General features: G+C 43.4%; 1 protein-coding gene across 2 annotated transcripts in view; it reads right to left on the bottom strand.

Moving 5' to 3' along the window:
* Positions 1-20,214: 20,214 nt before the first annotated feature.
* KAT14 (lysine acetyltransferase 14) overlaps positions 20,215-27,592 on the bottom strand; it is a 32,520-nt gene continuing 25,142 nt past the window's right edge. For both annotated transcript variants that reach the window (XM_001493916.7, XM_070247564.1), the window contains 4 exons: positions 25,678-25,814; positions 24,580-24,755; positions 23,093-23,283; positions 20,215-20,938 (listed from right to left, as the gene is read on the bottom strand). In XM_001493916.7, the coding sequence (XP_001493966.2) occupies positions 20,765-20,938; positions 23,093-23,283; positions 24,580-24,755; positions 25,678-25,814 (678 nt within the window). In that variant the 3' untranslated portion in view covers positions 20,215-20,764. The remainder of the gene's footprint in view (positions 20,939-23,092; positions 23,284-24,579; positions 24,756-25,677; positions 25,815-27,592) is intronic.

A 27,592-nucleotide genomic window follows, 5' to 3' on the forward strand; every position in this document is an offset into this window, starting at 1 on the left:
CTGACCCGGGGGCCCTCAGGCTGACACTGATCACTTTATAAAAAGCATACAAAGTAAATTCTAGAACTTGTCTGACTGCTTTGCTTAAAAATATTCACTATAACGCTACTGTGGATTTTGGGGTTTGAGCTATTTCTGGATTTTTGTGAGGCTTCTCATTACATCCTTGTCCTCAATATGTTAAACAACATCAATGTGGTCCAAGTCAGGGCTTTGGAGACCAGCAAGATGCATGTTAGATGTGAATATGTGTGCTGCTGGCTAGTGAAGACCTTGCACGTGCATGTGTGTGCACGTACACACGCTCACCTGTCCCGTGCAACTGAGAACCTTGACACTAACCTTGAAGGTTGAGCCTGGGCAACAGGGAGTCAACAGCAAAAATATTTTGCAGTGGTGGAAATGACTACTTTCTGTAATCCTGTGGTGACCACATTCTATAGTCCTGTGGCCTGAAAACAGACTCCTGCTGAAGGGAGTTGGACCGACAGCAGAAGAAAGAGTCTCTGTGATTGAACAGCTGCTTGATGAAGTAAGTGCAGCCAAAAGAACAAATCACTCTAAGATTTTCAGCCTGGTGTTTCACCTCTATCTCTTTCAGATGGAAGTTTTGTTCTATATTTTGATAATCACAGTGCCATTTAATTAAAAACTGTTTGACTATGAAAATCTATATGCCAACAAATTGGACAATCTAGAAGAAATGGATAAATTCTTAGACTCATACAACCTCCCAAAACTGAATCAAGAAGAAATAGAGAATCTGAATACATCAAACACAAGAGATTGAAATAGTAATCAAAAACCTCCCCAAAAATGAAAGTCCAGGACCAGATGGCTTCTCTGGAGAATTCTACCAAACATTCAAAGAAGATTTAATACTCGTTCTTCTCAAACTATTCCAAAAGTTGAAGAAAATGGAAAACTTCCTAACACATTTTACAAGGCCAACATCACCAACAACTCAAAGCCAGACAAGGATAACACCAAGAAGGAAAATTACAGGCCAATATTGCTGATGAACATTGATGCAAAAATCCTCAACAAAATATTGGCAAGCCAAACACAACAATACATTAAAAAGATCACACACCATGATCAAGTGGGATTTATACCAAGGACACAGGGATTGTTCAACATCCACAAATCAATCAGCGTGACACACCACATTAATAAAATGAGGAATAAAAACCACATGATCATCTCAATAGACACAGAGAAAGCATTTGACAAGATCCAACACCCACTCGTGATAAAAACTCTCAATAAAATGGGTACAAAAGGAAAGTACCTCAACATAATAAAGCCCATAAATGACAAACCCACAGCCAACATCATACTCAATGGGGAAAAACTGAACGCCATCCATCTAAGAACAGGAACAGGACAAGGATGCTCACTATCACCTCTTATTCAACACAGTACTGGAGGTTTTGGCCAGAGCAATTAAGCAAGAAAAAAAAATAATTCAAATAGGCAATGAAGAAGTAAAACTCTTGCTGTTTGCAGACGACATGATTTTACATATAGAAAACCCTAAAGAATCCTTTGGAAAACTATTAGAAATAATCAATAACTATAGCAAAGTTGCAGGGTACCAAGTCAACTTACAAAAATCAGTGACATTTCTATACTCTAAAAATGAACTAATAGAAAGAGAAGTAAATAATACAATCCCATTTACAATTGCAACAAAAAGAATAAAATATCTACGAATAAATTTAATCACACAGGTGAAAGACCTGTACAATGAAAACTATAAGACATTATTGAAAGAAATAGATGATGACATAAAGAAATGGAAAGAGATTCCATGCACATGGATTGGAAGAATAAATATAGTTAAAATGTCCATACTACCTAAAGCAACCTACAGATTCAGTGCAATCCCAATCAGAATCCCAATAACATTCTTCATGGAAATAGAACAAAAAATCCTAAAATTCATATGGGGCAACAAAAGACCCCAAATAGCTAAAGCAATCCAGAGAAAAAAGAACAAAACTGGAGGCATCACAACCCCTGACTTCAAAGTATACTACAAAGCTATAGTAATCAGAACGGCATGGTACTGGCCCAAAAACAGGTGCACAGATCAATGGAACAGAATTGAAAGCCCAGAAATAAAACCACACATCTATGGACAGCTAATCTTTGACAGAGGAGCTAAGAACATACAATGGAGAAAGGAAAGTCTCTTCCATAAATGGTGTTGGGATAACTGGACAGCCACATGCAAAAGAATGAAAGTAGACCATTATCTTTCACAATATACAAAAATTAACTCAACATGGATCAAAGACTTGAAGGTAATACCTGAAACCATAAAACTCCTAGAAGAAAATATAGACAGTACACTCTTTGACACTAGTCTTAGAAGGATCTTTTCGAATACCATATCTACTCTGACAAGGGAAACAAAAGGAAAAATAAACAAGTGGGACTTCATCAGACTAAAGAGCTTCTGCAAGGGAAAGGAAACCAGCAACAAAATGAAAAGACAACCCACCAACTGGGAGAAAATATTTGCAAATCATATATCTGACAAGAGCTTAATCTCCAAAACATATAAAGAACTCCCACAACTCAACAACAACAACAAAAAATCAAAAAATGGGCAAAGGATATGAACAGATATTTTTCCAAAGAAGATATACAGATGGCCAATAGATACATGAAAAGATGTCACTAAACGTCAGGGAAATGTAAATCAAAACTACACTAAGATATCACCTTACATTCATTAGAATGGCTATAATCACCAAAACAAAAAATAACAAATGTTGGAGAGGGTGTGGAGAAAAGGGAACCCTCATACACTGCTGCTGGGAACGCAAACTTGTGCAGCCACTGTGGAAAACAATATGGAGATTTCTCAAAAAATTAAAAATAGAAATACCTTATGACACAGCTATCCCACTAGTGGGTATTTATCCAAAGAACTTGAAATCAATAATTCAAAGAGGCTTATGCACCCCTATGTTCACTGCAGCATTATCCACAATAGCCATGAGGTGGAAGCAACCCAAGCACCCACAGATTGTTGATTGGATAAAGAAGATGTGGTGTATATATATATATATACAATGGAATACTACTCAGCCAGAAAAAAAGGACAAAATCATCCCATTTGCAACAATATGGATTGACCTTGAGGGTATTATGTTAAGGAAAATAAGCTGGACTGAGAAAGTCAACCACCGTATGACTTCACTGGTATGTGGAAGATAAACACACACATGGACAAAGAGAACAGATTAGTGGTTACCAGAGGGGAAGAGGTTTGGGAGTAGACAGAAGGGATTAAGGGGCACGTATGTATGGCGACTGACAAATAATAATGTAAACTGAAATTTCACAATATTATACACTACTATGACCTCAATAAAATTAAAAAATTTTTTAAAAAAACCTGTTCAGGAATGCATTAAATGACTAGTCAAAAACTTTATATTACTTGAAAGGGAGTGGGTGACTGCTAATCTGTTAATATATGCAAAGTTCCTTTGGGGATGATGAAAATGTTCTGAAATTGGATGATGGTGATGATTGCACAACTCAGTAAATATACTTGAAACCATTGACTTGTACACTTTAAGTGGGTAAAATTTATGGCGGGCAAATTATATCTCAATAAAGCTGTTGGGAAAAAAACCTTTAACTGTTATAGGTTGCTAGTTTTTATAGCGAGGACAAGCAGCAGAGAAGTGCACGTGAGCTACGTAAGGACTTAAGAATCATTTTAACCCATTTCAATCTTAATAAAAGGCTTATTTGCTTCTAAATTACAAATCTGGGTTAGACAAAATAGCTGACTGTTGCTTTGCCTAGTTGAGAGATTTTTATAAATCATGACATATTTTGTTAACTCCAGACTTTACACTGTTGTGGGGCCCCCAAATCCACGATCCCTGGAGTGTTAAGCCATATTTTCATCATGGTTCGAACAGTTAAGATTGACACTAAGAGAAGAGAGCCCCGGTGTATTCCCCATGGAAGTATGCTCGAGAAGTTAATGCAGAAAGAAAATCTTCATATGCTAATACCACTGGGGAGGAGACTACATCTGAGTTCACCACATCATCTCCTGGTGCCTTGGTTTCCCCAGCTGTGAAGCAGGATGGAGAGATACCAGGACATGTTGGATAGTTTTGTTACTTCCTGTCCCAGTCTTGGTCCAGTCCTGACTCATGACCTTCCCTCCCAGCCTTATGAATTTATTGTTCTCTTGGAAATTACTTTAGAACCTGCTGTGCAAAGCTCTTCAGTGTGAGTCATTCAGCTTTCTGTTAAATAACTGCTTACATCCTGCTGACCAGCTTGTCGAACTAGGAACAGCACAGGTGCTTCCAGGAACAGCACAGTTGTCTGACACTATGCCTCCTGAGTCATTACTGAGACCACACACTGGAGGTCCCCACTACGAGAGGGCCACAGAGAGATGAGGTGGGGTTGCTCGCTTTTGGACCGTAGCTGGCCTTCTTCACGTCACTGGCAGTTTCTAACAATTGGTCTCTTGGCCCTGCCCCAATAGCCAGGTAAGGAAAATGCAACCATCAGTCTACTTTCGTAGAGGTTCAGCTGTGGAGATTTATTTTGTCAGGTAATTCAAGGTGTAGTAGGAAAGACTCTACCTTAATCCACCACGATGCCGAGTTCTGAAATCAGTTTCTGCATTCACAGGAAATCTTTAAAACACAGGCATCACGGAAGACACGGTGTGAGCACTGCACAAAGGCTGCTCTGGAAAGTCCTATGATGAACTTCTAGGATGAACAACTTCAGATGTGTCGTTTCTGCTGAGAAAGTACGTTCCACCTCATGTCCATGTCACTGTTGGGTGAAGTCATTTAAGGAGTACAGTGTACCTTGGATGTTTCGGGGCAACCAGATGTCCAAAGTAGAGTATCTCTAGAGAAAATCGAGTCATTGAGGAAATAAGAGTTGAGACCATGTCACGTGGGGCTTGGCGTGCCCACCTCTGGCCCAGATGGGGCTCCAAGCAGGCACTCAGGGAACGTGTGCTGAAAAATGAGCAAGCAATCAGAGCGACTGAGAGCCAAACAGAGGAAACCAGAAAGCTCTCACAAGAAAAGTGAGTCCTGAAGGTGACCATAGAGATTTCACAAAAGGAGAAGGAAGAGACTCTTCCGTGATCGTAGAGGACAATTTGGAGGCAGGAGAGAAATATGGGGGAAATGACTGTGCCTTAGTTCTCATGTTGATGAAAGAATATGATGTATTCTCCTCAGGCAGGCACCTCAAGGAAGATGAACTCGATCGTGCTTCTCACACTTGAACATGCGCAAGTCGCCCGGCATCTTGTCAAAAAGCGGATCCTGACCCTGATCCAGTGGGTCTGGGGTGAGGCCTGAGATTCTACGTGTCTGCACGTCTCTCAGGGGATGCAGACGCGAGTGTGTAGCGAGGATCTAGAGTATGCTCTTAATACATCTTGAGCTTTTAAGAGAAAACTCAACCTGGCCTTTGGGGAGGGACAGCCTCACAATGCTGTTGACAAAGAGGATTTTTCCCCGTACTTGGCAGGTCAACTATTTTGATCCAATAATAATCGTAATAATAATAATAGAAATGATCTCTAGAGATTGGTTGCATGAGGAAATCCCCCTGCTGACCTGTGATGATTTCGGAGGGCCCTGGTTCCTGAACAGTCAACCTTGTGAATGGGGGCCACCAGCACATGGTGGCTCCTGAACACCAAGGGCTTCTAAAAGCACAATGAAAATGTTGTCCCCCTTAAACACACTAGGTTGTAGGACTTTGATGCAATGGGGACCAATAGCCAGGATTGACATTGGACATTTGAAATCATAGAGCCCCTCAGAAGATCTCAGGGTAGAACCACTCTTGAGAGCTGGGGTCATGGTGGCCTCTTGGGGACAGGTTTGGGAAGGTGGGGCCAGGAGGGAAGAGCCAGGCCCTCGGGTTCAAGTGCCCCACTCCTTTTCTCCCCCATTTCCTCCATAGATGCAACGCAAGCATCCGAAAGAACATGGGAGGCCAGACAGCGTACGACCTGGCTCTGGAAATCGGGGACAACCTCGTCACCTCGCTCTTTGCTGCTAAGCTCAGCCTGGATGACTCTTAGACCTGAGGGTCTCCGTGGGGCTTCACTGAAGGAAACGACCCAGCTCGGGCTGTTCTCCATTCGTTTCTTTCTGAAATGTGTGTTTGAGGTTTGGGAATTGAAGTTGAGAGGAACTGACAGATGTTTCTTTTAAATTATACAACAGTGTAAGCCACCAACACCACATGGGCGTTTCCCAATATGCCCTGGATGGTGGTGAAGTTAATATATGGTTTTAAAGGTTTATCTATTTCTTTTGTTCTAATTTTCAATTTATTTTTCAACAGATAATAACTGCACGTGGTTCAAAACTAAAAAGGATAAAGCATTATGTAGTGAGAACTCTTCCTCCCGTCCCTGTCCCACAGCCACTTGTACCCCCCAGAGGCACCCGGTGATGTTGGTGTGTCTTTGCAGAAATAGCATAGCATCATATAAGTACATGGATAAGTATGACCACACATATGCATGTGTGTGTGAGAGTGTGCACTTCTTATTGCTCCTGTAACAAATTACCACAAACTTAATGGCTTAACAAAACATAAATTTAGTATCTTATATTCTGGAGGCCAGAAGTCCAGAATGAGTCTCAGTGGACTAAAATCAGGGTGTCAGCAGGGCTGTGTTCCTTCTGAAGGCTCCAGATTAGGATCCAGCCTCTTCCCTTTTCCAGCTACCAGAGGCTGTCTGCATTCCTTGGCTCATGGCCCTCCTCCCCCATTTTCAAAGGCAGCAGTGGTGGGTCAAATCTCTCTCATGCTGCCTCACGCTAACTTTAAATATCCCCTCTCCCTCTTTCACTTATAGGAACCCTGTGATTGCATTGGGTCTTCTGGATAATCCAGGATAACCTCCCCATCTAAAGGTCAGCTGATTAGCAACCTTAATTCCATCTGGAACCTTAATTTTCTCTCGCCATTCACGTAACATAGCATGTTTACAGGTTTGGGGATCAGTATTTAAACATCTTGTGGGAGCATTAATCTGCCTATGTGTGTGTGTGCGTGTGCACACAAAACATAGACTAAAATAATAAATATAAATAATGAATATTATATTTTTATATATTTATATCTTTTAGCATAAATAGCAGCAAACCACACACTATTCTGAATCTTGTTTTTTGGGGGAGTGTTTAATATGTCTTGCAGGTGGTTCCAAATATGTACATAAAGCTGGAGCTTTTCTTTTTCTCGCATTGAATTAATCAATGTTTCCATTGGCTATGGTTTGTTCTTTGGTCGAAAAAATCAGCTTCGAATAAAGCATCTGTAGTCATTTGTCATTTTGACTCACTCCATCTTCAGATCCTTATGTCAATCTCGGGGCAGTAACGTGGTGGTTGTAGAGTCCCTGGTTCTGATAACGTATGTGAACACCTAACACCGTGAGTCACAGACTTTGTGGAGGTGGTTGCTGCCATCACTACCTACCCTTTCTTTCCCCAGGTTGGGTGACCGTCTGTAGGAAGAGATGCAGAGTTGTTGGAATCTAAGCCCCCACTGGGGCGGGGCAGAGCTAGCCCTGAATCCAGAGGGACAGATTCCATTCCCAGACTTTGAAACCAGAACGCCTGGGCCGAATGCAGCCTCCTCCTCCTCCATTGATCTCTCTGTGCCTCAGTTTCCTCACCAATAAGATGGAGAAAGTACCTACTTCCCAAGATGGCTGTGCAGAAGTAGTTGATATACGTAAGTGTGGAGAATGATGCCTAGCACAGAGTAATCAGTAAGTGGTACCCATGATTCTCTGTAGCCAGGAGCACACCAATGTGCATGGAGGGCCTAGGAAAGGAACAGCTTATATTTATTATTATTATTATTCACACATTGAGCCCAACAAGATATTGTGAGCTCTCCTTATTGTCCCACTTAATCCTCACAACCACCATAGAGCTACATATTCACATCGCTGCTGTGTATACTGGACACTGAAATTTGGGAAGGTCAAGTAACTTTCCAGGGTCACAGGCTAGTAAACAACTACTAAATATTAGAACCGAGTGTGAGGCTCCGGCGTTCTGACTCCCCATGAAGCCCCATTTTCCACTGCCCTTTGGTGGTCTGGAGGGGAGCGAATGTAACAGCAGCCAGGAAACAAAGGAGAGCTAGTTTGTGGTTTTGCCAGCACTGCCTTGTTCACTTACTCAGACAGCCTCTGTCCCTCAACTTCTGCATCGTTCAGAAGCCCTATTCCCCACCAGCAAAGCTGAGAAGGTTATCAAGCCACACCAAATATGCTTTTAGTGAAGTCCAGTTAATCAACTTTTCCTTTACGGTTAATGATTTTGCCTATCTCAAGATTATCTTCTGGAAGCTTTATCATTTTGCCTTTCACATTTATGTCTATAATCCACCTTGAACTGACTTTTGTGCGTGTTTTGTGCAACCCACTGCACATGCAGCTATGATCTATCCTAAGCATGATGCCCAGTGAGAACTGGATCTTCAAGAACTGGAGCAAATGCTGATCCTCCGGCTACTGCTATTGCTGAGATTGATGAACTATCCTTCATCTTTGATCCAGAAGACTCAGGCCTCCTACTGGCCTCCAGGAAACTGGCAGGCCAACTTGTCGACTTGGAAATAGGATAATGTCTCAGACTCCTCCCAGTTCTTTACACCCATGCGCAAGAAGACTGTTTATTACCATAAATCACTGAGTTTGTTACACAGCATGACTTGGGCGATAGCTGACTAACAGAGGGGTCTTTCATTAGAATTATTTGGCAGACTTGGTCAAAGGCTATGACTATTTAAAAATTCCTGATACGTATCGCTAATTCGCTTTCCAGAAAGTTTGTTCCAATACACGCTCCCAACCCCAATGATATCTGAGTGGATTTTTCCTACTGAAATGCTAAGGTCTTCTGTGCTTTTCCCCCTCCATGCCTTCCCCCATAAGTTTTGCCTTCTTGCCATTTTTTTTTTCAGTTGGCAGTAGAACCCAGCAAATGGAGCAAAGTCACCAGTGAGTGTGAAGGCAGTGGCCTGGTACGTGATCGCGTGAACTGTGGGTGGGTCTCTTGCCAGGAATAACACCACAGGGAGTCTTTGCAGGGCCCTGAGTGATGCCCCAGTAAACCCACAGCCTGCTGAAACCAGCCCCCGAGTTCCATAATAAATCATATCTCATTCTCTTCTCTCTGGCGCCTTCCTGAGTAATCTCCAACACGAGTTTGGTATAAAGTGCTAGATGAAATGGCAGGCTTGCCAGAGCTTGGCTCTGAGGATGACACTTAATAACTCACCTCAAACAGGACTGTTTTGTTACTGTGTCTCCCCAATTGAAAGGGCTGTCTCATCCCAATGTGGACCTCAGACCTCAGGATGTCAGCCTGAAGGCCCCAAGACAGGCTACCTGGAGGCTTCTATTTGTTTATTTCCTGCCCCTTAATGTCAGTAAAACACAAGCAGAGATTAAGTTAGAGCTGTCCCCAGCTCCCTCACGTCATCTACATGACAACAACTCATCTACTCACCCATCCATGCACCCAACCATCCATGTACCCAGCCACTCACCCACATGTCCACTCAGCCCCCCAACCATCCATCAAGCCATCTATCCACAAACCCACCAGCACACCGCCTCCAGCTTGTCATACATGTCTCCTTCAAAGAACTAAGGATCTTTGGCAATGATTTTCTTTTTGAGATTGATTGTGTATGCTGGGGATTTTCAGAAAGGGCGAGATCATTGAGGGTCACAATAGTCAGGAAGCCTTCACAGACCCAGGAGGATGGTAGAGGGGTTGAATGCTTAGGTGCTGGTGTCCGACTGCCCAGGTTCAGATCCACCACCTGCTGGCTTTGGGAGCCTGGGAAACTTGAAGCAACCTCTTGGTTCCTCACTCTTCCCACCTGAAAAAGCCGGTGAGGTAAATTACCAAAATGGCCACAAACCTCTACCCTTCCCCATATCCATGCCCTTTGCCATGTAACTGCAGCTCCTCCCATTGAGAGAGAGAGTCTATTTTCTGGGTAGGAATCTGGTCTGACCTTGTGACTTGCTTTGGCCAACAGAATGTGGCAAAGTGATGTTGTGCCACTTCTGAGCTAGACCTCAACAAGTCTTGGCATCCTTTGTCTTTCTCCCTCTTCTTCTCCACCTGTCTCCCACTCTCAGCCCTGCCCCCACCATGTAAACAAGCCCAGGCTAGCCTGTTGGAGGAGGAGACACCACATGGATTAAAAATCCCCATCACTCCAGCCAACAGCCAGTCAACTCCCAGGAGCCGAACTGCCTGGCTGACCTGTATCTGACCAGACACCTGAGGGAGCCCAGCCAAAACCAGAAGGACTCTCCAGCCTAAATCATTCACTCCCAGAGTCGCAAGCAAATAACTGGTGGTGGTTTTAAGATGCTAAGTTTTGGGGTAGTTTTACGCAGAACTATTGTGGCAATAGGTAAGTGATACAATAGGATTATATGACTTTTGTATCTCACAGAGCTGTGGAGGGAATTAAATGCGATGGTCTATGTAAAAGTGCTTAATTCAGTGCCTGGCATGAAGCAACCTCCTGGGATATTAACATTATTCTTGGTGTGGGGCATTGCGTCCTATGTGGAGATCATAACTATGATCTCAGCCAAATTAACTGTGCTAGAAGTTGACTCCACCTGAACATCCACCCAGCTGCTCTAGACCATATGTGGCCCCACTTACAGCAGCCTGGGCCCTGCCTAAAATTTCTAGCACAACTTTTAAAAGTTATGTAACTAGCAGGCACCCATGAACCAGCTGAGGAGGGATGTTCGGAGTTCGGGTGATATGTGGTACTGTTGCACTCGCCTGCTGTGTAAAGAGGCAGCACCTGCCACAAGACGCCAGATAGATTTCAACGGTCTCTTCATTGAAAAGAAAGAGAAACGTGGTGTGGCAAATGTTCCAGCCCTCCTCTGGAAGATGCTGGGCTCGCAGGCCGCTGGACATGAGGTGTGAGCAGACGGCCTCTGGAGACCAGCCTTACCCTCACTTTGGAACAACTTTGAGCATAACGAGTCATGAAGATTTATGGTGCTGCTTGACTCAGATTGAAATTTGAATTTCAGAAGTGAGTCACGGCCTTGGCACCAGCACAATGGGTTATGTGTACAGGGATGGCTTTTGCTGCCTTGTTTGTAGTAGCAAAAAACTGGAAACTGCCAGAATATCCACCAGTAGGGGGGTGGTTGAAGAAATTGTGATACTTATACACCTATGGAATGTTATGCAGCTCTGTTTAAAAGTAAATTAAACCCACGTCTTTTGACCTGGAGGGATCTCTATGACGTACTGTTAAGAGAGAAAATCAAGCTGCACAATAATTAGTGGACAGAAAATGATCCCATTTTTATAAAACAACAAAATCCCACCTAAGCTAATAAATATTAGTATGTGTTTGTGTGGGTATGGAGAAGGTATGGAAGGATACACACGTGGAGGAGTGGAGTAGGGGGGAGATTATTAACTTTTTGTTTCTTTTTATTTTATTTTTTTATTCAGAGATCATTGCAAACTTACAAAAATGTTGAAAAAATAAAAACAGTACAGAGAACACCTGTATATCCTACCCAGATTCACCCACTGTTAACATTTTACCCTTTAGCTTTATGATTCATGCGTGTTCCTGCCACTCCCTCCCTCTCTCTCACTCACTCAGTCTCCACACACACACATACACACACACACACACACGTTTCTTTCCTGACCTATTTGAGGGTAAGTTACATACATCGTGGAGATTGACCCGTAAATACTTTAGTAAATACTTCAATGTGTATTTCCTAAGAATAGAGCTGTTCTACTATATAACCACAGTACAGGCATCAGCTTCAGAAATTAACACTGATACAAAGTACATTCTCTGATCACAAGAGAATTATCCTGGAAATCAATAACAGAAAGACAGAGGGAAAGTGCCCCAAGATATGGAAACGAAATGACTCACTTCTAAATAACCCATGGGTCAGAGAGGAAGTCACAGAAATTAGAAAATGTTTTGAATTTAACAATGTTAAATAATAAAATACTTTCATCTAATCTACTGATTCCCTTTTCCATTATACATTGTTTATACATAATTCTTCATGTCCTTTGTCACGTGACTTGACCCGACCACCCACTGGAGTCGGTAGAGGTTATTTCCCCTCCCAGCTGATATTGGGCTGGGACAGGTAACCTACTTTCGCCAAAGGAAAGGTGGGAGGGGGGACAGAGTGAGAATGTGCCAGTTCCTGGCCAAGGTCTTGTGTTTTTACAGTGTTGTGCTGCTGTCATTGTCACGCAGAGAGCATCCCCCGTGCCTGCTGCGCTGCTGCCCTGGGACCCAGAAGGAACACACACGGGGCAGACCTGAACCTAACCCAGCTCCGTGCATAGACTGAACTAGAGTGGCCCCGCCAAGCCCTGCCAACCTGCAGGCCTGTGAGAAAGAAATATTTATCGCTGTGGACCACTGTGTTTTACTACACAGCAATGACTCATCAGTACAGTAGCTGACACTTATAAAACACTTTATGTTAGGGATCATTGTAAGACCTTTACGTATATTAACTCATTGTACAAGCAACAATCCTTTTTCACTGATAAGGAAACTGAGTTTAAGTTACTTGCCCAAGGTCACATAGTTAATAAACTAATAAATCATGTGACCATGGGACATATTGCCTCCAGACTTCTGCCAGGTGAGACAGTAACTGGTGGTGGTCGTGTGAGCCAGTATGAGTTGGAGCTAGATTACTTGCAGCCTAAAGCATCCTGTCTACTTCACTTGCACTGCCTTCTCCTTACCTCACCCTCCCGGCCTCATCTTCTCCAGCCTCAGGGGATCTTTGATGAGCTTGAGGAGAAAGCCTTGCTTTTCCCAAACATTAGTTTACATCCATGCTCCTCCAAGGTGCCCCAAGGGTTTAGACTTTGGGAGCACAAAAGCCCATGAGTCTGGTTTTCTATCTACAGAGGTGCAGGGAGGAAAAGAACATCAATATGATACAAAGGAAAAGTGGTTGTGAGAATAAAATGAAATTAAACCCTGAGTCAACTTCTACCTGAAGAAGAGAAAGTGGGTCCTGCTGCCTTCAGAATAGGGCAGTTACCAAAAGCTAAGACAGGCCTTCGGGCTTGGAGAAGGAGTGCATTTCGGAGAGTGAGATGAAGAACCTGGTGCATGGGAGGCCTGGTGCCTGGGAGGCCTACAAGGCCAGCGTTAAGAGCAAAGGCATGGAATTGTGGGGGTGAGGAGGGGTGTGAGATAAAGTGCACAGATTTCCATCTTTGATTACTCCCTCCAGCCTGTGAGTCTTGACCTTGGCCATCCATTACCACTTGAGCTGGGAAGCTTTTAAAAACCCCTGTGTCCAGGCCACACCCCAGACCAAGTACATCGAATTCTCTGAGGATGGAACCCAGACGCTCGGGTTTTGTGTGGCCAAGCCTGAGTATCACTCAGTTCCAGTCCCATCTTAACTAGTTTCTTCCACTCTCTTGAGGATAGCCACAATTACTGCATGCCCACCAGCTACCAGGCGGCATGCCAGGTACTCCACATGCTATCACAACAAATGACATGTTTTTTAGCAAATAGGGAAATTGAGGCACAGCCAGCAATGGCAGATGTAGGAGTCAAACCTAAATGGTCCAGAAGCCAAGCTTTTTACAGCCACCCCATACACCTCTCTGATTCAAACGACTTGAGAATTAGAAGAAAAAACAGAAATTTCCCCGAGATTCAAAATGGGGCCTGTTTCGGTGGGCAGAAAGAGCAATCCACTGTTGCTGACTGAAGGGAGCCTGCAGAAGGCAGCCAGCTTCCTGGGAGGGCCAGTTGGGTGAGACCAGGCCTTCATGGACTTATGGGAGCAGGTGAAAGAGGGAATCAAGCAGAGCAGCTGGAGCAAAGGGCCAGCTTTCTCCAGAGAAAGAGGAGAGATGATCCATTTTTCCATACAGCCACTTCTCCCAGGGCTCAGAAATAAACACTGAGGGTTCATGTGCAGGTTTTTGTGTGGACATAAGTTTTCACCTCATTTGGCTAAATATGAAGGAGTGCGATTGTGGTATCATGCAGTATGTCTAGTTTTGTAAGAAACTGCCAAACTGTCTTCCAAAGTGGTTGTACCATTTTGCATTGCCTTATCAGATAGATGATTTCCAAATATTTTCTCCCAGTCTGTGGGTTGTCTTCTCACTTTCGAGAGGTCTCTTTTGAAGTCAAATGTTTTTAATTTTGATTAAATCCAGTTTGTCAATTTTTTCTTTTATCAGTTGTGCTTTTGGTGTTGTATCTAGGAAACCATTGCCTAAGCCAAGATCGTAAAGATTTACTTCTACATTTTCTTCTAGGAGTTTTATAGTTTTTGTTCTTACATTTAGGTGTATGATACGTTTTGAGTTAATTTCTGTATGGTGTGAGGTAGGGGTACAATTGTTTTTTTTTTTTTTTTTTGCACGTGACTATCCAGTTTGACGAGCACCATTTACTAAAAAAGAAAATTCCTTTTTCATTGATCAGTTGCTTATAAATGTAAGGGTTTATTTCTAAACTCTCAATTCTCTTCCATTGTTCAGTATTACCTGTCCTTATGCTGTCCCGACACCGTCTGATCACTGTAGCCTTGTAGTAAGTTTTGAAAATGAGAAGTGTAAGTTCTCCAACTTGGCTCAGAATTTCCTCCTGAACCTCATAACTTGTCTATTCAACAGTAACAAAAGTAGGAATTGTAGATATAATACAAGTTGAATTATAAATTAAAAAATTTTTGTGGTTAAAATGTTCTGGGAATACTACTCAGCCACAAAAAAAAGATAAAATCATCCCATTCACAACAACATGGATGGACCTTGAGGGTATTATGTTAAGTGAAATAAGCCAGACTGATAAAGACAAACACCGTATGATCTCACTCATATGCTGAAGATAAACTAACACACTGACAAAGAGAATAGTTCAGTGGTTACCAGAGGGGAGGGGTGTGGGGGTGGGCACAAGGGTGAAGGGAACATAGATATGGTGACTGACAAAAAGTAATGTACAACTGAAATTTCACAATGTTATAAACTATGACCTCAATAAAATTTTTTTAAAACGTAAATGTTCCGGAGCCAGACTGCCAGGCTCTGCCAGTTACCAGCTGTAAGATTTTGGGCAAGTTACTACCTTCTCTGTGCCTCAGTTTTTTCCACTGGGAAAATGAAAATCATGATAGTACCTACCTCACTGAGCTGTTGTGAGACTTAAATGAGTTTCTGAGTTGTTTAAGGCTCTTAGAATGGTGCTTGCACATCAGAAACACTCAGGAAACATTAGGTATTATTATGATTCCTATTGATTCCACTCCAAGACACTGTATCTCCTTTAATCCAGCAATTCCACTTCTAGGAATGTATTCTAAGGAAATAGTCATGGACGTGCATCCAGATTTAGCTTCAAGAATGTTCAGTGCAGTACTGTTTACAATACAAAAAGTAGAAACAAGGGGGATTTGTTAAATTATGCCACACATAATAAAGTATAGTTCTATCATACACGATGTTTCAGAAACAACATTTGATCATTTGGAATGCTGTTGGTGATCACTTAAAGCAAAAATAGGAAAAAAATTGTGTATCTTATAGGTCAAGATATATATTATGATCGCAGTTCATTTTAAAAATTAGTATATGAAAAAACTGGTATATGCAAAGGCATGTATATGTACATAAAACAAAAGTCTTGGATGATTTATATCAAAATATCTAAAGTCATTGGTTACGCTGGGTTAGAGAAGCCTCTTTGGCAGCTGGTAACAGAAGCCAACTTGAGGTGAAGCAAAAAAGGGTCATTTGATATTTAATGTCTAGAAAAGGCAAATCTATAGAGTGAGAAAAAGATTAGTGGTAGGCTGGGGCTCCGGGTAGAAGTGGGGACTGACTGCAAATGAGTGCCGGGGATCTTTTTAGCCCTATATGCAAAAACTGAATTGGGTGATGATTGCACAACTCTATAAATCTACTAAAAACCACTGAATTGTACTTAAAATTGGCGAATTTTGTAGTACGTAAATTACACCTCAATAGAACTATAAAGGGGAGAAGGGGTAATTTACTGTAAGAATGGGATGGGTGTACGGGAGGTCTTTCCTGATCCTGAGGAGGAACCACAGCCGGCCTCAGGGACAGGCCCCCACCTCACGTCTGTCTGTGACTCGTCCTTCCTGTCTCCTTCCTCTCTGCAGACTGGCTCACAAACAAAAACAAAAAGCCATGGCCAGGCTGGAGCTCCTGCACTGTAGCACCCTCACTATAACTCTAGCAGGGATGAGGTATGCACCAGCTATGGCCCGCCCAGATGCCCCAAAGGGGAACTATTCCAAGCTGCCATCTAGGTGTTAGAACTTCAGGTGCTTTTTCTATAATGGCCCTATACTTTGGTGGCTCCCTCATGAACCACAAATCCTGGTGTTTGTCCCTTGGGAAGCCCTCCCACATGGACTAGGAGCTTGGCCATGAGACTGGCTCTGGCCAATGGGTCAGCAGTAAGCACACTGCAAGCAGAGACCTGATAAGCCTGCAGTTAGGGTGTGTCCTCCTGGAGTGTCAGAAGAATATCCCTTCTTGGAACCCAGCCGCCATGCCATGAGGCAATCCATCAGCCACACGGAAAGGCCTACCTGAAAGAGAACCGAGACCCCTGGCAGGCAGCCCCAGCTGAGCTCCCAGATGACAGCAGCTGTCCCAGTGCCCCAGCCGGCACCATGGGGAGAGAACCATCCAGAAAACTCTCAGAATCCCAAGAGAAAATAACCTGCTATGGTTTTAAGCCACTGGACTTTGTGGCAGTTTCTTATGTAGTAACAGGTAACCAAGACACCCTTTATTCTCTGTCATCAGAAAGTTCTCGTAAATGTTGAGATGCACAACCTATAACATGCACTGAGCAATGCCCCAGACTGAAGTACCTCCACCTTCCCACAACACACTGCTGCGATGCTTCTGCGGCTGCAGTGGGGATGCAGGAATACCTGCCAGCATTCTACTGAAGGATGACAGATGCAAATACCCACTTCCCGTACTGGGGCTCTTGTTAAAGCTCAGCGCTTAGTGTATTGCAGCATGAAGAACTGGGCATTGCCACCTGGCTCTAAAAGCTGCTTCCTCAAGGAGATGAGAATGTAGAAGGCTAACCTGCCACCATTGGATGCTAAAACTGGTGGTGGGAAGTTTGAGGAGTAACAGGATATTTACATCATCTCAGTGATTCTCCCCACAAAATACTCATTTGCAAAGAGTTAAAGGATCAAAGTTAACTTTGCCAGAAATGGGACTAATGAACAGCATGCGCTTTCTAAATGATGCACAGAGAACTCAGCATCGCGTCTTACAGTATTCCTGCCAAAGTGCCTAACAGAACTCTGAACAGGAGGAAAGAGCAGCATCCCCAAATTCAGGGACATTCTGCAAATCAACGGGCCAAGACTCCTCAAAAATGTCTATGTTAACAAAGACTCAGGGCAGTTCCTGACTACAGGAGACTAAAGAAGCATGACAACTAAATGCAGCACTTGATGTTGATTTTTCTTTTGCTATGAAGGGCAGTATTAGGAAATCAGTGAAATCTGAACTAGGGCTGTGAATCAGATAACAGCATGGTATCGATGTGAATTTCCCTGATTTTGGTCATTGTACTGAGGTTAGGTAAGAACATTCCTTCCTTTTAGAAACGGACACCAAAATATTAAGGGTAAAATGGGTGTGATATCTGCAACTTACTTTTAATTTTATTTATTTTTTTAAAGATTTGATTTTTAAATAAAATACAGTCATGTCCGCGCCCAGGATCCAAACTAGGGAAACCCTGGGCCACCGAAGCAGGGCGCACAAACTTAACCACTCAGCCACGGGTCCGGCCCCTGCAACTTACTTTTAAATGGTTCGGAAACACATGTGTGTGCACACGCAGACATGCATATGTGTAAACAGAGCAAGCGAGCGAGAGGCAAATATTAATATTTAAGGAGCTGGGAGGGAGGGCACCTGGGAATTCTTTGTACTGTTCTGTAACTTCCGTCAAGCCTGAAATTACGTCAAATTAAAAATAGAACATTTTAAAGGTATTGTTTGGTGAGTCATTCCTTTTGAACCTTTGTCCCAACCACCCAGCTGGCTCTAGAAAGTTCCTCCAGTCTTAATAGCCCTTGTTACTACTTTTCGGCTCACACACCTCCTTGAACATCTGATGAACCCTCCCCAGAAAAACATTCACACTCACATACACTTGCCTTTGCACACAACCACCTCAGGCTAGTCTCCCTGACCTGGGAGGCAGCAAAGAAACATGCACACACAGAGCTTAGAGGTCCAGGCAGCAGAGCACGAGGGAAGTGAATGGCCTGGCTCTGAATCACAGGTCGCCATTCAGGATCCAAGGACCCTTAGGCCTTGGGATGGTTCCTCCTCCATTTCACACACCTCTGCAGACAGGGCGGGCTGGCGCAGAGACAGATTCAGCCTGGACAGAGCTGCCCTCTGCTTTCTATCTGCACGCTCTTGGCACAGAGTTACTCAACCTCTCAAAGCTCAGTTTCCTCTTCCATAAAATAGAGGCAATTATAGCATCACCTCAAGGAGTTGTTGTGAGAATTGAGTTCAGAAATGGGAGCTGCCAGTATTTTCATATTTTTAGCACCTAGTATGTGTCTGCTCAATGCCTACAGACCTTGCCGTCTCCACATGACCCAACCTAGCGTTGGCGCTGGAAACACCGAGTGCCCTTCTGCTGCTCAGCGGCAAGCAGCTGCTCAGGGACCGGGGCCACTGCCTAAAGCTTAAGCCCTAGACGCCCAAATTGCCAACAATCCTTGTTTTTGCAAGAACCTCTGAGATCAGGCCTTTGCTTTTCATCTTACTTGGAGCCTAATGCCTTTTGCTGGGTGTATCTTTTTATTTAATTTAGCCTTTACCTATACTCAGTTTAACTCGAATATGAGACATCTTGGCCAAGTGTGAACATACTAGTAGTATGTTTGCTTTTCAACCGCCACTCATCTTCAACTCAAAATTCTCAAAGTGACATGAATTACAAGGTGTCGTTCAAAGTGAAGATACGTCTGTCTTGAACCCCTGGAGTATTTGTCGCTGAGGAAAAGAATGAGACTGTAGATCAGTGGTGTACATCCACCCACCCGGGGGTTGCATGTGCTAAGGCTGAAAGTACCCATCTTCCTAGAGTGTCAACTCTACCTACAGCTTTGGGGTGAAAAATCCATTATTTTAACATTAAAACAGATATACCTAAAGAGTAAAATATAACATACTTGTAATTTTAAAAACCTGAAACTTAAAGGACATGAGAGGTGCCCCCGCTCTCTGTTAGGGTCCTTGCAGGAGGAGGCTGACAAGTGCTGGTTCAGCTCTCGGGAAGCAGGGAAGGTGATAGGGAGTCCAGAGGACTCTCTCCCGGAGGCAAGCCATCGCTGCTTTGGGGAACTCGGCAACTCAGTGACTCTGTGTGTCCAGCCCAAGTGCTGGGGAGGACAAAAGCGGGGCACAGCAGCCTCGGCTCCCAGGAGCCCCAGTCCTGGTTAATAGAGACAAGCGCTGGAAGAACTTCCAGGTGGTCTTCACATTCCCCTTGAACAAAGGGATTCAAGCCGGCTCTAAGTATAGCCTCTAGAACAGAGGTTCTTAACTTGTGGTCCATGCATCACTGATGCAAAATTTTAAACATGCACAGACAGTTTGCTAGAGAGTATTCAGCTGTCTTTGGATTCTCAAAGAGATTCATGTCCCAAAAAGTTAAAAACCACTGCTCTAATTAAAGAGAGTTTAAAAGCAAGCTGATTAGACTAAAGCTCTGGCCATAGGTTTAGTACAAAGGAAAGATTTTTATCTGAGAACATCTGACAATTTTGGAAATGCTCCTACTGGATCCAAAAAAATGTGACTGACAGTCCATCTCCCACACACATACACAGCAAGGAGCCCAGTCCTGCAGACAACATAGGTTCCGTCCACAGCCAGCTGTACTTCCACCACCACACACTTCCATCCAGTGGCCCAATCTAAGTGGCGGGTGCTCAGCCACTCCAACCCAAACCAAGTACACAGGCACGGGGAGAAGGAGACCCTCCCCTCAGGAGATGCTAACAGTAGATCAGGTGAAGCAAGGTGCAGACACAAACACTGACTTTATTTTGACTGTGATCAACACCAACACGAGACAATAGAACCTAGAGGTCCTCCTGGATTCAGCGACAACACAGCAAGGCTGGGAAAAGGGTTGGCATCTGATTACACTCTCATCTTCCCAGGACAGGAGGGTGCCTCTCTGGCACTGCATGAATCTTTAATAGCCACCACATTCCCTCATCTTTTCAATTAGGACAGATTCTCTCTCACCAAGAACATCCATTTAGATATTTCTTTGCTCTCACAAACTACCATGTGGAAGGAGGACAGCAGCATCTTTCAGTTGAGTTAACGGTGGAGTCCAAGAGGTGGGCCGAAGGACCCTCCAAAAAGGACTGGACCATGATTTTGCTGACAGGTTGCTCACTACTCATTCCACTGCCCCCCGTTGTTCTCATTTCAGCTGAGAGGCTTGAATGAACATCTGATGGCAGAGATCAGAACCCACGGTGCGATGACTGCCTGCCTTCAGGCCTTCTGAAGACCCGTTCTCTACAGCATAGGCGTCTCTGTGAGGAATTGCCTCCCCCTCAGCGTCGGAGCCTCAGAAAGAATGCGTGTTTACACTCTGTGCTCTCCAAGGGGTAGTATTTATCATAAAAATCTAAAACATATTCTTCAGTCTTGAATCCAAACTTCTGGTACAGCAGCATGGCGGGGTTGCTTGCTGAGACGTGAAGGGTTACATCCTTGCCCATGCAGGTCTGCCAAAAGAGCGGGAAAATGCAAGTTGAAAAGGAAAACGCCTGAGGGAGAACGAGTAGGTGGAGAGACTCTCAAGTGCAGGCATGAATCACAGAAACCAGACGATCAGGGACTGAGGCTGGGACTCAGCAGCACCCACAACCCCGGGACCAAGGACATTCTGCTGCTGATCACACATCCACTAAAACACTCAGCAAGGCTGAGAAAATTGACGGGATGCCAGATGCTTTTATTCCGATCTGAGCAAAGGGCCAAGGAGGATATTTTACGTCAACTATTTTACTTAAATTCAGTTACATTTAAATATATCAAACATATTAATACCAAACACTATGACCATCTTGAAGAAACTGAGAAGAATATAAGAAGTTCTGCTTTTAAAAACTAGATGTTATACTGTAAAAGAACTGTAAAATTTCCCTTCCTAGACCCACTGGAAAAGAATGTTAAATTATGTGGCCAGATTGGAAATATTAAGACTGGCTTAAGTGTACAATGTGAAGAGCCTGTACAGACGCCCTGAATCCCCAAGTCCACCTCCTGTCCCTCCCCAGCTGGCAGTCAGCTTCTCAGAACTGAGGTTTCCACATTTAGCGTCGGCCTAACGCTAGGGGAAAAGAGTAATACTCACCTTATCAATACAAAGCAAGCTCCTAGATTCTCTGATTAGCTACACAGAATAAAGTACCCCAAAGTCACATAAATCAAGAACTTGCTTTTTAATGATGAAGGCATGAAATACTGAGGTTGATAAGTTTCCTGAGATTTTATAATCAGGCTTCCCCAAGGCTTCTATTTAAGAACAACTCTATCGAAGGTAGACAGCTACTTTCTTTTCTCGGCTTAACTCACATTGTGTATCCAAAGGTATTTTTAGAACAAGAGAGAACTACTGTTTTACTAAGGACAAGAGTGTGTTGAGTGTAAAATGAATTTTGTGGAGTGACGCCAGTGTTTCTACACTGCAAATATGCACAGTTGAACCACGGCCATCCCCGAGTACTCCTGCCTGACCGAGTGGTACTGTGTCAGGGTTTATGGTCTGGCTGGGGGCCAGCACCCATAAAGATGAACAATCCTCCTCCCACGCTGTGAGCGTGAACACTCAGTAAGGACTGACAGTGCCAGGCCCTATGTCAGGCACACACAGCAAAATGTCATCCCTGCCCTGCCCTTAGGCCCTTGCCAGTGAAGGAACAGGCTGAATCCTGCAGGGCTCTGCTAGGACAGAAGGACGCACACAGAGGAGAGGTCATTCTGCGAGTAGGGTAGGGCAGAAAAAAGGAGGAGTGTGGTAGAAAAAACTGAGAAGGTCTCAGTGAAGACAACAACACGAGGTAGCACATATTAACTGCCAAGAAAGGAGAGAAGAAAGCAATTTCTAGGAAGATGATTCTCAAGGTTCCTGCCAACATTTAGGAATTATTGAGCCAGTTTCATTAAAAACTGGAAAAACTGCATTTTATCATCTCCATCCTCTATTTAAAAGGAATCTTGTCCACATAACACACAATCCTCCATACCAAATGGTTTCTAAATAAAAGTTACCAGAAAAATTCTGGGGGGAAAAAATCCTTACATGTTTTTCTGATATTAGTATATAAATATATGGTGTATCTTCTTCAAAGGTGATAGAGATATATCAAAGATGAGTTATAATTCAATGTTAGAATCAAGTCTGAGAAGGTTCATACCAGCTTACATAGTGATAATAAAATTAAAAACAATCAGCAATAATAGAATGCACATACACACTTTTGCTAAAATGTTTAAAAATACATAAAAACTAAAAATCATAGTTCCACTTCCACTTGGAGTCGTGGCGGGGGTGATTCTAAGAACAGCAGCAGTTACTAATATGACAGTGCAAGTGCTTTAGGCTCTCACTTTCGGTATTTCCTCATTTTATTTACTACACATGTTCACAAACTGGCTTCTTTGAAACCTAGGTCTGAATGGTAATCTTATTTTAGAGGGTGAAGACTTTTGTCTGTGTGTTTGACTAACCTCATGAGTACGGGTGACTGGCCTTCTTTCCCCTGGTCTCACATTCCGCTGGGCAGTGCTGGGAAGGCCCTGCTCACTTCACCCTCCCCATGACTTCCAGGGAAGCCCAGGGGCAAGTGAGTGGATGATGAGCACGGCCAACATACCTGAATCAGATGGTAAATCATGAAAGTTGCAATCCCTGCTCTTCTCCATTCAGGATGGACAAAGAGAAATGAAATGTAAGCTTCATTGTACTTCACATCGGGAACCATGAAGCCAAAGGCAATGATGACTTTTTTATAAAGGACGACAACACTGAAGTCTGGGTACTGCAGGCACTCAGACAGGTCAATGCCTGAAGAAAAGAGACAATCGAGACTCAAACCATGTACCTTTTGGAATTAATGAACGCCAAGCTGCTCAGTCTGTACTTACAGCTACACCTGCACGCTAAAAAAAAACCCTAGAACTGGAGACAAAGATATTACCATAGACAGCACATATTCAGATCATAAAAATAAAAGTGAATTTTGAAAAATATCAAAATTAACATCATCTTTTCTAAGTACATATGTTAAAAAGAAGAGAGGCGGGATAGGGCAGATAGTAGAGAGCAAACAGGTTCAGAAATGGACACACCTGGCTTTGAACTCGGCCTCGGTCATGTGTGTCAGCTGGCACATTTCTAAATGTCTTGGCCTCAGTTTCTGCAATGTGTAAGAGAACATACCTAGACCTCACAGAGTTGGGGTCAAGATCCCCTAAGAGTGTCCATCCTGTTGTATTCTTTACTTCACACATAGACAATTCATGCGCTCTTTTGTACAAATGCTAAATTTTACAATCAAGAGGTTAAATATAAAATGATTCCATGCATAATGCATGGAAGGTACCAGCGAAGGGCAGGAGGTAGTAGGTGCTCCCAGAACGTTCCTTTCAGCCCCACACCACTCCCAAGCACAACTCTGCGACCACACGCACTATTACATGATTATGAGACAACAGGGATGACACGGCTCTCATCCTGATGAAATCTTATCTAACATCTGGAGACATGTATTATTTCCTTTACATTTCAGGGTAGAGCAATAAAGCAGATCCACAAAGACCGTGTTTATATTAAGCAATGAAAATGTGTTCCTTTAATTGATAGCTTCAGTCTTCAGAGATAATATGTTAAGGCTAACAAAATGACAAATCATACTGCATTTACTCTTATTTTCGAAGTCTATGATTAGGGTATTTGGCTTTTTAAAAACACCTTTTGGCTGTACTAACACTCTAAAGAACAGCTAAATAAACAAAGCATACGGAATTATTAGGCAAAAGTGTCCAAACAGGCAGCCTGCGGCTACCAGCCTGTGTTCCTGCGAGACATTACCTGGTGTCTAAACACAGGAGAAGCAAAGCAGGATGAGTCTTTTATTCTGGAAGCAGAGACAAACAAAACACTGTTTATTACTCTAATTGCTGGCTTCTTCCTGATCTTAGGAAAGAAAGAGGTGTTTATATTTTAACATTTCTATGTTAGCAGGGACACACTGAAATCATATGAGTAAAGGTTTCAGGGTCACATGACATACACTAATTTAAAATCACAAAAGTGAACTATAAGAAAACTGATTGCCTAGTTTGGGAGGGGGACACATACCGGGCCAGAAAAACTCCTGACACGTCGAGTTTATTGTTGGGATGTGGTTGGGCCGCACGTAGCAGTAATCGAGAGGGGCGTCAGGCTCCGGCGTCCAGTGAGGGTCACTCCTATGCAGGTGGGAACGAATCTGTGACAGGAGCTGCAGTTTGGGTGGCTTTGTTTCATAATCACGCCTCCAGTGCCACAGAAAATAAACAAATTCAAGTCAAGAAAAATACCCATTATTATTCCTAGCCATTTGATTCACAAACTCTTTGATCAGCTTGAAATTTTAAACTAATTTGTGCTACTCTACATGGCAGACAGCTTGATAACAGCTACAACACTTTTCTGGTATGAAGTTTACAATTCACTCTATTAACATTCATCAGAGCACACCCCTCTGTACCCTCAGGACCTCTACTAGTGCTGGTGCGCCTTATGAACAGAGTGAGGGAACAGAAACAGCATCCTAATTAAGCCCTCGGAGTGCTCTGACCCAGGACAGCTCAGGGAAAAGAAGGTCCAACCCTGCCAAGGCAGCTGAGAGGCACCAGAAACAGGAGAAGCCGGAGCAGGCTCGCAGACTGCCTTTCCATGTGTCTGCCCAGGGGGCAGTGCTGGGCAAGGAGGAGCATGCAATTACGGAGCTCCGAGCAAGTGTGGTCAACAAAGACATGGTCTCGATCACAGCGCCAGACAGCACTGGGGGCCTCTCTATCAGCTCAGCCCCCATGGCCCTGCCTCAACGAGACTCATCATTAGTCCAGATAGAGGCCTGATTGAGACGTCCTTCCCATTTTTTCATTTCAAAGACTATTACATATATACAACTTTAAAATTTAAAACAAAACAATGAGTATGATCATTATAATGAAATCTAACAGAGTTAACATATCCTTTCTTTTTATATTTCTTTCAAAGGATCATCCTTTCTGCAAAAAAGTACAGCTGAAACAAGCCAAGGGTGAGACTGGGCATGGAGCACAGACTGAGTCCTTAACGACCCTGCTCACAGGTTTGGGTCTTTATTCAGTCCAACAGGGGAACGGGGCGCAGACACCACAAACATTACTACTCATGACACCCTCGACATCACAGCTCTTCTCCTTATACCTGATGTAAGGTTTCAAGATCCGAGAAGTGTAAGGGCTGACAATACTCTGGTCCACAGCCATGTCTTCCGATCCAACCAGACGATACAAAAACTTAGTGGTCTGGTGCCGAAATCCTTTCCTGGATGGCAAGGCCGTCTATGAGAAAGAAACACTGGTTATATAAAAATAAACATATTCAAAGGATTGGTTTAATTTCCACAGATCATTGGTACTTGTGACATTTGTGTGTCAGAAAGTAGGTCTTGGGGCCGGCCCCGTGGCCGAGTGGTTAAGTTCGCCTGCTCCGCTGCGGTGGCCCAGGGTTTCACTGGTTTGGCTCCTGGGCACGGACATGACACCACTTGTCAGGCCACGTTGAGGCGGCGTCCCGTATGTCACAACTAGAAGGACCTGCAACTAAGATATACAACTATGTACTGGGGGGATTTGGGGAGATAAAGCAAAAAAAAAAAAAAAAGATCGGCCACAGTTGTTAGCTCAGGTGCCAATCTTTTAAAAAAAAAAAGTAGGTCTTTTTACACTACTTATTTGCAAAGCTCAAGTTTCAACACAAACTTCATAGGTACCTTTGCATAAAACTAGATATGAAAGGCTAATTGTAGCTGCAATAATGTAAAATCGAAACAATTTAAAAAATTTTAAGTTACTTAATTTTAAAAGTCATTTAAGTGAGTGAAATGCAGGATTGAGGACTGGATTTACAGCTTCTCTGTTTCATTTTGTTCTATTACACCTTCAATCCATTCATCAAACATTAACCAGCACTAGACAAGCAGGTAACACACATGGGTGAGTTTTACGAGTAGTCCCTGTTACCCAAAGAGCCACAGGAGCCAATTATTGCTGTACCTCTATATGGATTTATTAACATATGTCTCTATTCTAATGAATAAATTTGACAGAAGTAGGACTGATGTAGATTATCATCCTAAAACAAATCCCGATAGCGGAGAGGCCCCCCAGAGGTTCCATGAAGATGTGGTGGGTGTCCTAAGAGATGGAGGGATTGGCCCAAGTGGAGACGTCTGTTCTTCAGCGAGCACAGTGCCAAGGCCCCCAGTCAAGTAGTAACAGAACATGCGCAATTAGGGTTTTATGGCAAAGAGCTCAGATGGAAGATTAAAAGGCATATTTATAAAGTGGTTTGCCAAGGGCTGGAGGAAGTTTAGAAACCTGAGTTGTTTTTGTAGAATCAGTTTGCTCTTAGCCTAGAAAATAATTTTGTTGGAAAAAGAGCAAGAATTCCTTCTTTTATAATATGGTCTCATTATGTTCCCAAACTGGACATGAAGACTTTCAAAGGCCACCTTTGAAATTCTTCCAGGACTTTAAAATAAGTTCCAAATTGAAATTCAAAGCTGTGGTATATAGTTTCCAAACATGGCCCCAACACTTCCTCCTGTGCCTGGGGTACACGTGGCTCCTCATATCAGAAGACAGACTCGATTTCCCCCCCTCTTGAATCTGCGCAGGCTTGTGACAGGCTTTGACAAATCAGAAAGTGACAGAAGTAACATTCTGGACTTCTGAGCCCAGGCCTTACGAGGACTGGCACCTTCCACATGCTCCCTCTTGAAGTCCAGCTGCCACGGTGTCCACGGTGGACCACTGAATGACTAGAGGCCACACGGAGACAGGTCTGGAGGAAGAGGCCAACCTGGTCATCCCAGCCCTGACACCACTCCCAGCTGAATGCAGCCACAGAAGAACCACCGGCTGAGCCCAGTCAACCCACAGAGTCAGAAGGAATGTTAAACGGCTATTGTGTAAGCCACTAAGTTTGGGGATGGTTTGTAATGCAGCAACAGATAACTGAAACACCAGCCACTGAACCACTAGCCTACGAAATACTCTCTGGTTAACATCTCAAGATGAGTTCTGTGGAACTCTGTGGACGTTCTCCAGCACCCCAA

The sequence above is a fragment of the Equus caballus genome, chromosome 22, assembly GCF_041296265.1.
Source record: "Equus caballus isolate H_3958 breed thoroughbred chromosome 22, TB-T2T, whole genome shotgun sequence".
NCBI lineage: Eukaryota > Metazoa > Chordata > Mammalia > Perissodactyla > Equidae > Equus > Equus caballus.